We start from the raw sequence: 14,332 nt of genomic DNA on the forward strand, positions 1-14,332 counted from the left end.
ATGGACTAAGCTTATAAACAGTGTTTTGATGATATAATTTGGAATTTAGGTACACTTTATTTTGTTTTCCTATGCACACTCAGCCGCCACTGTAGTAGTAGCATTGTAACCTTCGTGGTGTACTCATTATGCTTCAAAGCGTTGTTATGTTGTCGCCATTTTCATTTATTTTTGTGTAGATTTTCATTTATATATATATATATATATATATATATATATATATATATATATATATATATATATATATATATATATATAGTGTAGCGAATGAATTAAATAGCATTTATAATTTAAAAATACTCCAAATTCCAGAATTTTTAGGACCCATCTTGTTAAGAATGAGAAATAAAAAATAGAAATAGAATTGAGAATGTGTGTATTCTATATCGATATCATTTAAATAAGATACAAGCTAGCAATTCATACGTATAAATTAGGAAAATATAAAATAATTAAATATGAAAAATAAAATAAAATATTCGATAAATCAAATCATAAAGGAAAGGAAAGAATATTAAGATATAATATCTACGATATATTCCATAAATAATATATCTCAACACTCCCCCTCAAGTTGGAGAGTGGATGTCAATCACATCCAACTTGCCTTTACAAGTGTAAGTCAACAACACTCGAGTTGTGTTTGGGAAGAGAGTGTAGGTCAATAACACTTTTGTCTTAACAGTAGTGAAAATATTTGAAAAAACTGGTTTGCATTTTTAGACTTTCAATAAATTATTGAATTTACAGTAAAGATGCAAAACCAAAAAATAGACCACTTTGATTGGTTTGCACTTTTAGACTTTCAAGAAATTATTGAATTTTTCAGAAAAATGCAAAACTCAGAATAGACGGCAATGATTGACTCGAGAATTGGTAACTTGTCCCATTTAATTTTTGATATTGGATGATCGACGTAAAGGCTTCACTGATTGAGTTACGGTTTGGCTTAGGTTTAATACTCCCCCTTGGACTTTGAGTCCAAGGGGTATTAGGAATAACAAGATCGATACTCTGATATTAGGAATACTAAGATCGGTGCTTTGATACATGTTAAGAATGAGGAAAATATAAAATAATTAAATACGGATAATAAAATAAAATATACAGAAAAAATATTAAGATATAATATCTACGATATATTCCATAAATAATATATCTCAACCCGTTTCACATTTTAACAGCATTTTAGTGGGCTGGGCCATGAAAAACATGAACTCAGACTTGACTTAACCTAGGCCCAAATTTGAGTGAAGGGTCAAGGCTCAAATAATAATGAAATGTAGTATAAATTATTATTATCATCCCTCTACCTCAAGCTCCTCTCCCTGTGGCTACAAAATCTGCATCAACGACGATCTCCTTCAATCACAGCTTTGCCTGTGGGAAAACAATATACGTAGATGAGACTTGCGCTTTCTTTTTGAAAGGGAAAGAGATCGGAGGAGAAGGTGTAGTACCTGAGAGTAGATGAAGGTTCCGAGGATTGCGATGGCAGCTCCAATGGCGTTGATGGGTCGGACAGGAGTGTGGAAGATGATAATCGATGACACTATTACGAATATTCTTTTCATTGTGTTACCAACGCTGAATGTCAGTGGCGATATCTGATCTAGGGACATGTACGACACTTGGTTGTACAAGTGGTAGAACATACTTTGAGCTCCCAACCACCTGAATTTCACGCAAACACAAACGATGGGTTTAACTTCAATCTCCTAATATCAGATTCTAAATAAAGATCAGATCGGACCACATGTGAGGGAACAAAAGGACACTGGATTCCCATATTTCAGATAGCGATGAAATTTGGGATTTGGAGGGTTTTGTAGTGTTACCAAATGAAATTGGGACCAATTTGGGAGAGAGCACTTTGGAATCCTTCAGCCCACAACTTGGGTCCCTCCACAGCAATGGCGAAAGGAGTAAGAATTAGTAGAGACAGCAATGAGAGGCAAGCGTAGTAATTCATTCCACTCACTGACTTTCCCTTCATCCCTTTCTTTGAGAATATGTTTCTAAACACAAATGCCAAGTTGGATATCATCGCTCCCAAGAAACCTGAAACACAAACCCCCAAATTGAGATTTACAGCAGCAAGTAAGCACAGACATTCCGGCAAGGATTCCTCACCGGTCATGTTGAAGTTGAGCTCAGTAACGGCGGAAAGAGCGCAGCCACCAATGATTGGGATAAGAGATAAGTAAACTGGCAATGGAAACATCTCGCCCAATAGAAACCTGGACACCAACACACTGAAAGCCGGCTCCCCACTCTTGATTATGTGAGTGAATGAGACTGCGACTTTGGACATGCTCACAGTTGCTGCAACATGCCCAATCGAATGCGCCACGGCAACCTATAAAAGTAACCATACCACACAAAATATCCGATTAGTGATCTGGAATTGAACTTTCGAATGCTCTGTTTTGCAAAACAACAGAGCAAACACATCATGCATAAGATTAGTCCCTATTCCAATTTGTAATGCAGTTTCTTACATTCATATTCTTCGAAAATCAAAACCCAGGTTTTTGAATTGAAGAAAAATTAATACCAAAACAGAGCATCTCAAAGTTATAATTATATTTACCGGCAGTAGGGATTTCCAGAAATCGAAATCGGTTTTGGGAGCGTCGACCATTCTAGTGGCCCAAGAAATAAGCATCATGAGCGATCCAGCAGCAAGGGAGAGAGTGGAGGTGAGCCATGGATAAGGGAAGGCATTAAGAACCTTCTTGTTGTAGACATTGAACACCACATTCAAAGCCCACCAAGTAGCGAAATAGAGCCCAATCTTGAGTTTCTGAGCCGTCTGTTCATCGGGAAGCTCAATGTTAATCTGAAGAGGTCGGGATTCAGCCTCATACGCCCTGCACACCGTCGAACGCTCAGATGATTTTGTGGGGAAAGAAAGATTCTCAACGGATGAGATGTGAAGTGGTTTGTTAGTAGAAAGAGATCGATCGACATGCTTAAGAGCACAGCAATCCGAGGATTGCAACGGAAGATTCGGCCATGGAACTGGAGATTTTCTGTTGAAAAACTCAGAGGAAGTGAGATTGGAAGATGTGAGCCTTAGTGAAGAGATCATGGTGCTTCTGAAAGGATGAAACCCAATAGAAAGAATTTGTGGGTGAGTGAAAAGAGCGAGGAGAGGAGTGGCTATTTATAATACAATTTTGAGTTGAATTAGGCGAAGGGAGAACCGTCGGATTTTCATTAGCCTGATGAGGGAATAAAATTCAAATTAGTAATTCAATTCCTACCTTCTCTTTGTGCTTGATTAAGTTTGGTTTTGTTCTAAGAACATGTTGGATCTGTCCGATAGCCGTTTCGGTGGAAATTGGCGTTTGGTGAGAATGAAGAGACGAAAATGATATATCCAAGTAGGGGTGTTTGAATTGGCCTCTCTTCACTTCCAATTTCCTTCAACATGTTTTTAATTCATTGATTTTTCTACCGCATTTCCCCACTTCATGGAAACCTCCTCCGGATTGATATTACCGCAAGTTGCTAAAGTGGGATTCTAATGGGAATGATACAAAAGGACAAGGGTAAAGAAAATCTCAAATCTCAAGGACGCAGACACGACACAAGGCATTGTGACAGACAAGGAGCAAGCTCATGTGGGAGCAGCAGCGGCAGCACAGGCGCTGTGCTGTGTCATTTCAGCAAATAATTAGCGGCACATATTTGAGGTTGAACTGCAATATAATTGACGGCTGGTGGAAGCGAATGGGAGTTGCCGAGTTTTGTTTGAACCTACCAATCATTCTGTCCTTCTGATTCCTGGGTCCTCCCAAAAACCAAAATTAACGGCTACCATTTCTTTTAGTCCTTTTTCTCTTCTTTTTCAAAACATACTTTACACAAATTTCGGTGGGGGAAGATTTTTATTTACTTCCATTAATAATCGACCAAAAGATAAATTGAGTGTTATTGACCTACCCTCTCTATTTTCATTACTAGGAAGATAAAAGTGTTATCGACCTACACTCTCTTCTCAAAGACAACTCGAGTGTTGTTGACCTATGCTGATAAGGACAAGTTGGATGTGATTACATATGCTCTCCAACTCCAACTTGAGGGGGAGTGTTGAGATATAATATTTGGAATATCGATATTCCATAACTAAATATATTCTCCAAATATTATATCTCAACACTCCTCCTCAAGTTAGAGAGTGTATGTAATCACATCCAACTTGTCTTTACGAGTGTAGATCAATAACACCCGAGTTGTCTTTGAGAAGAGAGTGTAAGTCAATAACACTTTTGTCTAGTGAAAATAAAGAATGTAGGTCAATAACACTCAACTTGTCCTTGAGAAGAGAGTGTAGGTCAATTACACTTTTGTCTTCCCAATAGTGAAACAATAGGGGACACTTGATTAGTTTGCATTTTTTACTTTCAAGAAATTATTGAATTTCCAAGAAAGATGCCATGCAAAACTAAAAATAGACGGCATTGGATTGATTTGCATTCTTAGACTTCTCAAGAAATTATTGAATTTCCCAAGAAGATGCAGAACTCAGAAATAGACCGGAATGATTTACTCGAGAATTGGTAATTTATCCCATTCAATTTGATTGGAAAGTGGATAATTTATCCCATTCAATTTGATTGGATAGTGAATATCTCCTTGGTTACTTCTTGATCCATGTATAAATGATTTACCCCAGGTTTTCTAATTTGTTCCATTTAATTTGATTGGAACAAGTGAATATTCTAGCTGATCAGAGTAATGAATATAATAAGGATGTGTTAAATAAACATCCGAAGTTTTGAAGTTGGATAATAACACCAAGATCGGTGCTCTAGATCACTTGAGAGGTTGTGAAAGAAAATACGAACATCTTGAATATGTCACATTTGAGCTTGGTGAGAAATTTGAAAATGCTTATAACGTATTCTTGATAGTGGATGATGGCGACTGTAAAGGCTTAACTGATTGAGTTAGGGTTTGGCTTTAGGTTTAGTACTCCCCTTGGACTCTGAGTCCAAGGCTAATACCAAGATCGATGCGTTGATACCATATTACATATGAGAAATAGAAATAGAAATAAAATTGGGATGAGAGGGGTGTATTCTTATTGATATTCATAAGCTTTAAATAGGATATAGGCTATCAACTAATACCTACCCATAAGGAAAATATAAATCAATTTAATATTGCGAATAAAATAATTATAAATAAAGAATATTAAGATATAATATTGAATATATATTTCATAACTAAATATATTTTCCAAATATTATATTGTAAGGAGAAACAAAATAATTGAGAATTTGTAGTTTAATTAATTAAAATGGTTAATAAAAGTAGGAATTTTAGAATGAGTCTCTAAATATTATTACCACCAACCTAATGACAAATTCAAAATACAATTAACCACCGGAACCTAAGAACAAGAGAATTTCAAAACCACCAAACGCCCACCACAGAAGACCAACACTAAACTTAGAACAAGAAAATTTCGTTATTGAAGTTGAGGGTTGGAGTAAAGTCAATGCCCGAACCTCCTCGATCCTCTCTGATTCTTCCAACCCCTACAAACCATTTCCCATTGGTCTCCCGGGAAGTGCTTTTTCAAGGTGCGTTCTTGACTTCTCGACTCCTCCTCTTCCTCTTCCTCTTCCTCTTCCTCTTCCTCACCTACTGCTTATCCAAACCAAAAACCCAGTTAATTAAACACCTCCATATTTCAAATTATAAGATGTTATCTGAAATTACGACACTAAATTTGAGAATATTGTTACCGTAGTTTAAAATGAAAAAACTTAAAAACGGGGCGTTTTAGGGATTTTCCCGCATCACAGCGCCTCTGATCCTCTCAACCGTGCACTTAATCAAGCTATTCACGGTGGCTACTGATCCAATTGAAAGTCTAGCCGTTGGAACTGAATCAACCAGGATTTGAAATGCCACCGTGATGAGTGACCCACCGGAGCCCAGCTCCAGAATTTCCCCGCCGTTGGCCCCGGCAGGTCCGTCAGGGAGTATGGCGAATCCTGACGGTAGAAGTGCCACGTAATCCGGATCACAACCGCTTAGCACCACGTTCATTGCAACACTGTCCACCGGAGCATAAATAACGTAGGATCCTGTAGAGTCGGTGCAGCTTTCTTGTAGTATCAGCATATTGCTCTGGCTCGAATTTGCACTCTATAAAACACATTTACAATTTTCAGCAATTTATTGTGTTGAAAACCCCAAATAATAAAAAAAAAATCTTACTGACATTGACACGGAGCAAGGAAACACAATTCCCGGAGTGGCGGCCGTTGGCTATGTGCGCCATTTCCTGGACTAAGCCCCCATTCGACAGAATATCCCACTATAAAAAAAAAACATTCCAAATATTTCAGCACTTGAAATTTAAAAATCTAAGCATTTGAATATCTTGATGTATGTATGGGTACCTCGCTTCGAGATTTCTCTTTCCGAAGGAAATCAAACACAACCTTAGGTGGAACAGGGATCCAAAAAGAAGTGGCGGCGCTCAGCACAACACCAGGTGGTCGCCCTGGTTCGTCGGTGCTCTTCCTCGTTACAACTCGAACATCATCACCAGCGGCGATTGGTAACGCCGTCCAAGCGTGTACACTCGACGCGCCAACGCCAGCGCAAAAGCTCGTCACCATTCTCTCTGCTAGCTTCAGCATACTCTTCCTCCCTTCAATACTCGATATGACTGCCATAATTCATTGGTGGGAATAGCATTAAGTTACTGATAAATGATGAAAACAGAGGAATGATTTAGAGTAGAGTTAGAGTAGAACCGCGTAGATCGCCGGTGGATATGGAGGTGGCGATTGATGTGGCAAACCGTTCAGATTGCCTATCTAAAGTAGCAACCCATCGTTTAGCCCCAAAAGCGAGGCCTGAATTAAAGAGCGGTCTGTACATTGTCGGGACACCAGTTTCGTCCGCCTCAACATGTTCCACCCAAGTGATCTGAAAAATAAGGCCATCATCAGCACCCGTAGGTGTTCATAATGGTTGGAACTAGAATTAAAGAACAACACCTTTGAATAGCCGTTGGGCAATTGTTGAATCAAACAACCAGAGGGTCTCCTTCTGGTCCTTGGCATGGAACAGGGCCTCAAGGTGTCCAAGGAAACATCAGCCACCGCCCATACCCCATCCCCCTGCTGTTTGCAGTATCTTACAAAGTAGTTTTCACGTGTCGGAACAAGTGGCGATGGGACTTGGAATTCAGCACTCATCTGCCAACCCAAAATCATCACAATGTTACGATATTGTCCACTTTGAGCATAAACTCTTAAAAAGAATTTAGTTTGAGTACCAGGTGCAAGGCGCCGTTGAAGTTTCCGGGTAGGCCAGGGGAAAGAACTTCGACCGTGGACGCCCTGGAAACAATGCCGCAGAACAGAGTGGACCATTGCGTCTAAGAAACAAACAAACATATAATTAATTTTACATTGATTAGAATTGAAAACAAATTAAGGATTAGAATTAGACACAAACGTACAGCGTCCATTAAAATATCCACGAGCTTAATATGGTTCATGAACACAATAGCCGAAACTCGAGAAGCTTCGGTTCTAAAGCCCAAGGGTTTGGGGCCAACTCTGCCCCCAAAACAACTCAAATACTCTGCTTCGTTAAGAACCACCTCACTTGACTTGGTATCAGCCGGAACCCACAACGGTTCTCCGGCCTGAGCCATTCGGCTCAATTCCTCCATGCCGGAAACCGCCAGTTCTACAATGATTGGCTTGTCGGCTTCTGAAGGTCGGGAAATTGAGCGGAGAAAGTCGCATGCTCCATACATTTCCCCCACGAAACCCGACGTCTGTGGAGCATTGGACGGCAGGTGAAAGTACGAAGAAGGGACAGACTTCGTGGATTTCAGGCCATATCCACTCATTCGCTCCATCTGTGTCATATCATCAATAACAGCTACAAATCAGCTAAACATTAAACAAAAATTATTATTATTATTATTGAACTAATTTTAATAATAATAAAAAAAAAATTAATCGAAAAGGAAAGGAATTTGGGCTTTATTGGTGATTAATAAATTTGCAATAAATGTTGCTTTCTACTCGTATCTATCAACAAATCTTGGAAGGAGCTGTGACAATTTAAAACATGAATGTGTTGGGTGAGACATAAACCCTAACCACTCGTACCTCATCTCGCAAACGAGAATTTTCAATGCGCAAATGTTGGTCGTCGAAGGACATCTCGCCGAGGGCAGTGGCGGAGGATCCACAGTTGGGGCAGGTGGAGTGTGCGAATGCTTCTCTATAGCGAGTATTCTCAGCTCGAAGCTTTTCATTTTCGGCTTTCAAAATGGCATTTTCATGTCTTTCCTGTTGAGCCTTCTCACATTGAAAGAGAAAACAAAGGTTAGGTTTGTTATACAAACACGACTCTCTATGATATTATCCACTTTTGAGCATAAATTCTCATAGTTTGCTAGTATTCCTCACTTGTAAATCCATAATTATTCCATAAAGAATAAATAAAGAAAAGGGTTTTGAACCTTCATTTGGGTGCGTTTGTTCTGAAACCAAAACTTGACTTGCAATGGCTCTAACCCCAGCTCGCGGCTAAGATCCATTCTCTGCTTGTCATCTGGGTGCGGACATTCCTTAAAGAATCTGACACAACAACAACAATAACAAACTCCATATAATTTGATTTATTCCACATAATCATTAAGGTTTAACAATTGCTTACGCTTCCATTTCTTGGATTTGGTGGTGTGTATGGCGATTGTAACGTCTCTTCTTGGCGCGTTGTTGATGCTCACTCTCACAAGGCGGCTCGAAGGTGATTTCAGGTCCTGATTTGGACTCAAAATCATCATCTCTCACATGTTCCAACTCGTTTTCGGAGGTATTAAACGCCATGTCAAACATATGATGGTGAGGGTGTAGTGTATGGAACATATCTGGATCGAACATCTTCCCCGAAATTCCACTTCTTATTATGATCAAACCCCTTCACCACCACCTTCAATATATGAACAACAACATGCAACACACATTGATTTTTATTGGTACATTTAATACAAATAATAAACAACTAAAATTGAATTAGAAACTAACCGAGTTGAGTTGAGTTGAGTTGGGTTGAGTCAGATGGTCATCCCAATGAAGTCACACCAAAAGCTGATACACAACAACAACACCTCACTCATCAATGGAGAGGCAATGGCAATGGCAATGGCAATGGCAATATGAGGAGGACAGAATAAAGAAAGGTTGGTGAGATTTGCAGAGAGGGTGTTTAAGAGGGTATCAAAATTCATTTAATGGACACATAAAGAGATAGGGTATGGTGAAAAGAATTACTCCATAATTTACTATCTTCAACCTCTCTCTTTCACACTCTCAACACATTAAATACATCATTTTTAAAACCTCTTATTTCCCCATCAAAACGGCCTCTCAATTCGGATATGCCTTTACTTCATTACAAACCCTAACTTCATGATGTCACCTTGGAGTAGTACAACACCCCCAAAACAAATCATTTCATTCATTCAATGCCTTCACATCCGCATCTTTCTAAATATAAAAAACATCAACTTTATCTCTTTTGCATTCCCGTATTGAGGGGATGACTTTAAGTATGAACTCTCTTGACTTTACCTTATTTATAATTTCAAATGTGAGACTGACTCCCAACAATCCTAAACAAGTAATTCCAAACAAATGTTGTATCGCTCTTTTTGGGGCCGCTATTACTCTGGTCCCAAATTGAGAAACACAACGTTCAAGTCGAGTAGATTCTTTTTTTTTTCTTCGAGATTTGCGCATCTAATGTTTTTTTTTTTTTTTTTCTTTTTCTTTTTTGTGAGGATTGTATAAATATTTGTTGGGAAGAAAATTGAATATTGGGGCAGTGAAAGGAGACAGATGTGTCCCAAATACATAAATGTTTTTTTTTTTGGTTTGGTGAGGGTAGAGAATACATAATTATTTATTAAATTAGGACCCCAAGCCTCCTGAATTCCATCACTCCCCTCTGCAAACTGTTTCATCCATCACTATTCACCCCTAATCTTAATGCAATGGTCCCCTGTTTATCCTTTTTTTTATTTATATACACTAATGTACATATCAATATTTTTATTTAAATGGGTGGAGGGTAGAATGGGCATATGTTTTATTATGATCTTAAATATTATGAGGAGATGATATGGAAAGAAGACGACGGGTCTCTCTCCTCTGCCTCCTCCTTCACATCGGACCCTGGTGGTTCAGCTTGTCTTGTGTGGTCCGAAACCCCAAGCAATCGGAGAGAAAGCGATGAATCCATGAATTAGATAAAGACATGTCTCCAATGCTCGATCCTTATGGAAAAATATAATCTTTTTAATTTAAATAAGGAGTACGCTCCAAGATATCATAAAATAATTGCTGAAAAGGAAAACGATGGTGTCGTTTGAGGAGACAAGGATGGTTACCCTAAGTTTGTGTCGAAAATGAAAAGGAAGGGAAATGGAAATGGAAAGCTTGAAATTGAAAGTGGATGGGAAACATAGTCCGACATGTCGGCAACATGGGTGCAGATTAAATAAATTCTGGATGGAAATTCCGATGGAAAAGGATATTGAAGGAGACTCTTTAATAAATAAGTATAATATTTAAAATAGAAAAAATAATAATAATAATAAAAAAATCACCTGAAAAATCAACAACATTCAGATCCAGCATTTAATTAACACCCTCTCCGATTTACTGTTTTTTTTTTTTTTTACTTTGGAGTTTTAACCCCCCAGGTATCGCTGAAATCCCATTTTTCACCATTTACCTTTCCAAGAGATTTCAGCACTGTGAATACTATGGTAATTATTATGTTGATTTGACGTGACCCAATCTTTTATTTTCCATTATCATTAAACCTTCAATTTTTAAAACCCACTATTTAATAGCTACTCCAATAAATAAATAAATAAATAAATAAAATAAAATAAATAAATAAAATAAATAAATAAACCCACTGTTGTCGTGGTGTGTACAGTAGTTTGGATTTTATTACACTCATTCAACTTTAGTTATACCATTTTAGAAATATATATTTTTCATTATTTACAAATTATTGGGATGATATATATATTTAAATATTAAAATTGTTTGTTTTTCTCTTCATTGTGCATCGTCACCGTCCCTATCTATTGTCACCATCGTCTATTGGGTTCTTTTCCATTTGTCTTATCTATGAGTTTTTATTTTGTTGAATTTTGAGCTTGACGTGGAATAAACTATATCATAGAGCATCTTTAAGGCTCGTGGAACTCTAATAACATGTTAGGAACAACGAATCTCCACTTTGAGTCTAAGTTTTAATAATGTTGTTTTTGGTTTTCAATCATGTATTTTACTAATAGAAATGTATTTCTTACATATAAAGTAATGTGAGACTCCTCCAAACAATTTTCGATAATTTTATAGGTAACATGCATCGTCCACGCTCTTTGACTCTTATTGGTTTGGGTCGACAAGACTTCCTAATGGGTTTGTCTTAGTTCGAGGGATGTTAGACTAAGTACACTTCATTTAGTTAAACTCGTTTTTAAAACGGAAATCGAAGGAAAGGGCAAGAAGGGAATTAGTAACTTTCAAATTTATTGGTATTAAATGGAAAAAAGAATTTGAAAACAAAAGGTGACAAGATTGAAGATTGTGAGAAGGAAGGAGTATGCAGAACACAGTAAATATGGTTCTTCACCACATTCAAAATATACTGTCACACCATCTCCCTCTTCCATCCACTTCAATAAATAACCCATTTTTTCTTTTTTTTTTTTTACCACTCTTCCAATTAATCTCACCATTTAAAGAAGCCACGTGGGGGGTAAATATTATGCACCCCACCCCACATACTTCTATATTTTATTTGGGCTCAGGCCCATCTAAACTGAACATGGGCTCGGGCCTCCGAATTCACTATTGGGCTCTCGACGCTTGGGCCTCTCCAACCATCATCCATGTTGCTGCTTTCTTGTTCTTTTTAAATAATTAAATAATTTAATTCTTAAAATGGAAACGAAAAAAAAAAAAAAAACGAAAAATCAGAGATTTTAGTCGATAATTCGGGAAATTTATTAAAAGTGAATATATGAATTGGAACAAAACCAAACCAAAAAGTGTATATTTATTTCAGGAAGGTTTTGAGTTTGTTGTTGTTGAGGAGGAGGAGGTATGCTTGCAGCTCTTTTTTTTCTTTGGTTTCTTTGGAAGTTGTGGCTGCCGAAGCTCCAACGATATGTCCGACGCCGATTGGTAGCCTATTGAAACATCAAAATCTGCCCATCCGACACACAAATCTATGTTAAATTTGGTCACCACGATTAGACGAATACAACTCTCCACAGTGGCATGATATTGTCACTTTGAGCATAAGCTCTCATGGTTTTACTTTTGGTTTCTCCAAAAGGCCTCACACGATAGACAGAGTATTCTTGGATTATAATCCTACGATCATTCCCTAAATTAGCGGACTTTCATCATCCAACAACCCCTTAAACGACCAGAAGTTAGTTAGTTACCTTGTGAAGGAGTGGACCAATGAGACACGGCAGTTACAGCGGTTGCACTCGAATCTCTTCCTTCACTAACCTCGCCGCCTTTGAATTCCTTGATCTGCGTTATTGGGATCAACATAATTCTTGGGAACAGCAAATTTATTTATTTATTTTGATTGAAGAGGGAGCAGAGCATATACCCAGCTAGGGGCGGGACCGGACGGCGATGAATTATCCAACCCGATGTGAGATACATGTTTCACATCGGTCGGATAACCAATTTCCATCTCGCGATCTTTCTATTGCTGCAATCGTATAAACTTTTGAGTTTAGTGATAGTTTAATAAGAAAAAAATTAAAAGAAGAAAAGAAAAAGTTACCGAAAATTTGCGTGACGTATTTGAAACTTTTGTAGATTCCTTTGAGCTTAGAAGACATGGTTGAGAGAGGAAGAGTGATGGAGGTAATTGTGATGGCATTTGTTTGTTAGAAAAGGAATGGGAGAATTAAGGTGGAACAGAGAAAGGAGGGAAACATGGGTATCATTTTTAGGATGCAACAAAACCCAGATCATTGAACTGCAAAAGATTTGAGTATGAGCAAAGTTGAAATTAAGAGGAGAAATGAATGATATTATAATGAGTGCAGGGTGGCATTTGCATTATAATACCTTTTAAGCTTACGTCTTGCCCTACCAAATGGATCTGAATTAGTTGCAAGTAAACAAATTGGTATGATCTTTTAGTTTGATTCCTGGACGTGTTTTAATTCCATATTTCGTGCATACCATATGGATAACAATGAAATACTGGAAACTCGGAGTTATTGAGCTTGGGATTTTGGTGGGTGATTGGAAGCACGTCGCTGCAATAATACTAATAAATAAATGAAAATGGGGTATGGTTGTGTGTTCGTAGATGAGAATGATGGTACCCACTAAAGAATTGCACATACTAAGATCGTCTTCTTCTTCTTCTTCAAATCAATCGCCATTCGGTCCTGATATGGGAAGCATGATTTGTGATATTAAAACTATATATTAAAAGTTTAGTCATAAATCTAGTAAGGTTGAACTTTCAAAACTCCAAAGATAATGAAACCGAGACTAAAGCGTGGGGGTGCAGACAAAGTTTTTCTGTTTGAAGCCTAGTCTCGCAAACTGTGTCGGGTGAACCTAGCAAGATCCCATTGACTCGTGGGTATTGAACATAACATAAACCAAACAATCAAAAGCAGATTCAACAAAATCAAAGCAATGGACAGTAGGAATTCAAAAATACGTGAATATTGTTGTTGAGGATTACTAAGAGGAATAGTTGACTAATTAAGAAGAAAATCATGAGTTTATAAGCAAAAACATATTATCTTCGTCGGAATGAAACCTTTTGGGAAAACCAAAAGTAAGAACTTAAGCTCAAAGTAGACAATATCATACCATTGTAGAAGTTCGTGATTCTAACAAAACATAGATATAATAATCACGTTCAAAACAAAGGATCAAACGCAGATTCAACAGAATTATAGCAGTGGGAAATTCAGTTTCGTGCTGGACAGCAAAAAGAACTCACCAGGGCCACATTGCCACACCTTTACACATATATATATATATATATATAATTCATGAACACCAAAATAATAGGAATGCTATTAGGATAGAATGAGAAATATCGTTAGGTTATCAAGGGTACCTTAATAATTAGCTAGGAAATTTATTATTGGAGATTGGCTGTAAATAGAGTGGGAGTGAAAGGATGAAGATATGATATCTTTAATGTATTTTCTTCATTAGCCATATATATTCCTACGCTTCCCCTATCAAAG

The 14,332-nt window shown here is 37.6% G+C and overlaps 3 protein-coding genes across 3 annotated transcripts; all 3 read right to left on the minus strand.

Annotated features, from left to right (window-relative positions):
- Window positions 1–1,015: 1,015 nt before the first annotated feature.
- LOC111804513 (glucose-6-phosphate/phosphate translocator 2, chloroplastic) lies at window positions 1,016–3,189 on the minus strand. Its single transcript, XM_023689344.2, has 5 exons — window positions 2,594–3,189; window positions 2,134–2,359; window positions 1,839–2,061; window positions 1,461–1,674; window positions 1,016–1,380 (listed from the first exon to the last, which is right to left on the minus strand). Exons 1-5 carry the CDS (start codon window positions 3,092–3,094, stop codon window positions 1,369–1,371), a joined length of 1,176 nt encoding a protein of 391 aa, XP_023545112.2. The 5' UTR covers window positions 3,095–3,189; the 3' UTR covers window positions 1,016–1,368.
- A 2,091-nt stretch (window positions 3,190–5,280) lies between these two features.
- On the minus strand, window positions 5,281–9,299 carry PDF2 (protodermal factor 2). Its single transcript, XM_087127812.1, has 12 exons — window positions 9,087–9,299; window positions 8,716–8,991; window positions 8,519–8,636; window positions 8,163–8,354; window positions 7,499–7,906; window positions 7,313–7,414; window positions 7,032–7,232; window positions 6,786–6,960; window positions 6,426–6,697; window positions 6,245–6,340; window positions 5,763–6,168; window positions 5,281–5,661 (listed from the first exon to the last, which is right to left on the minus strand). Exons 2-11 carry the CDS (start codon window positions 8,940–8,942, stop codon window positions 5,800–5,802), a joined length of 2,160 nt encoding a protein of 719 aa, XP_086983938.1. The 5' UTR covers window positions 8,943–8,991; window positions 9,087–9,299; the 3' UTR covers window positions 5,281–5,661; window positions 5,763–5,799.
- A 2,788-nt stretch (window positions 9,300–12,087) lies between these two features.
- LOC111803111 (CRIB domain-containing protein RIC10-like) lies at window positions 12,088–12,923 on the minus strand. Its single transcript, XM_087127813.1, has 3 exons — window positions 12,712–12,923; window positions 12,536–12,629; window positions 12,088–12,292 (listed from the first exon to the last, which is right to left on the minus strand). The coding sequence occupies exons 1-3, from the start codon at window positions 12,796–12,798 to the stop codon at window positions 12,147–12,149; spliced, it is 327 nt and encodes a 108-aa protein (XP_086983939.1). The 5' UTR covers window positions 12,799–12,923; the 3' UTR covers window positions 12,088–12,146.
- Window positions 12,924–14,332: the final 1,409 nt, after the last annotated feature.

This window comes from Cucurbita pepo, chromosome 10 (assembly GCF_057944985.1).
Source record: "Cucurbita pepo subsp. pepo isolate OVF chromosome 10, ASM5794498v1, whole genome shotgun sequence".
Lineage (NCBI taxonomy): Eukaryota > Viridiplantae > Streptophyta > Magnoliopsida > Cucurbitales > Cucurbitaceae > Cucurbita > Cucurbita pepo.

Coding starts and splice junctions, on each gene's coding strand:
- LOC111804513 (XM_023689344.2), bottom strand. CDS start 3,094: ATGATCTCTTCACTAAGGCTCACATCTTCCAATCTCACTTCCTCTGAG. Junction 2,062..2,133: donor GCTCAACTTCAACATGACCG/GTGAGGAATCCT, acceptor TTTGTGTTTCAG/GTTTCTTGGGAGCGATGATA. Junction 1,675..1,838: donor ATTGGTCCCAATTTCATTTG/GTAACACTACAA, acceptor CGTGAAATTCAG/GTGGTTGGGAGCTCAAAGTA.
- PDF2 (XM_087127812.1), bottom strand. CDS start 8,942: ATGTTCGATCCAGATATGTTCCATACACTACACCCTCACCATCATATG. Junction 8,637..8,715: donor CAAATCCAAGAAATGGAAGC/GTAAGCAATTGT, acceptor TTGTTGTGTCAG/ATTCTTTAAGGAATGTCCGC. Junction 7,415..7,498: donor TGGATATTTTAATGGACGCT/GTACGTTTGTGT, acceptor TTTGTTTCTTAG/ACGCAATGGTCCACTCTGTT.
- LOC111803111 (XM_087127813.1), bottom strand. CDS start 12,798: ATGGAAATTGGTTATCCGACCGATGTGAAACATGTATCTCACATCGGG. Junction 12,630..12,711: donor CCGGTCCCGCCCCTAGCTGG/GTATATGCTCTG, acceptor CCAATAACGCAG/ATCAAGGAATTCAAAGGCGG. Junction 12,293..12,535: donor TTGGTCCACTCCTTCACAAG/GTAACTAACTAA, acceptor TCGGATGGGCAG/ATTTTGATGTTTCAATAGGC.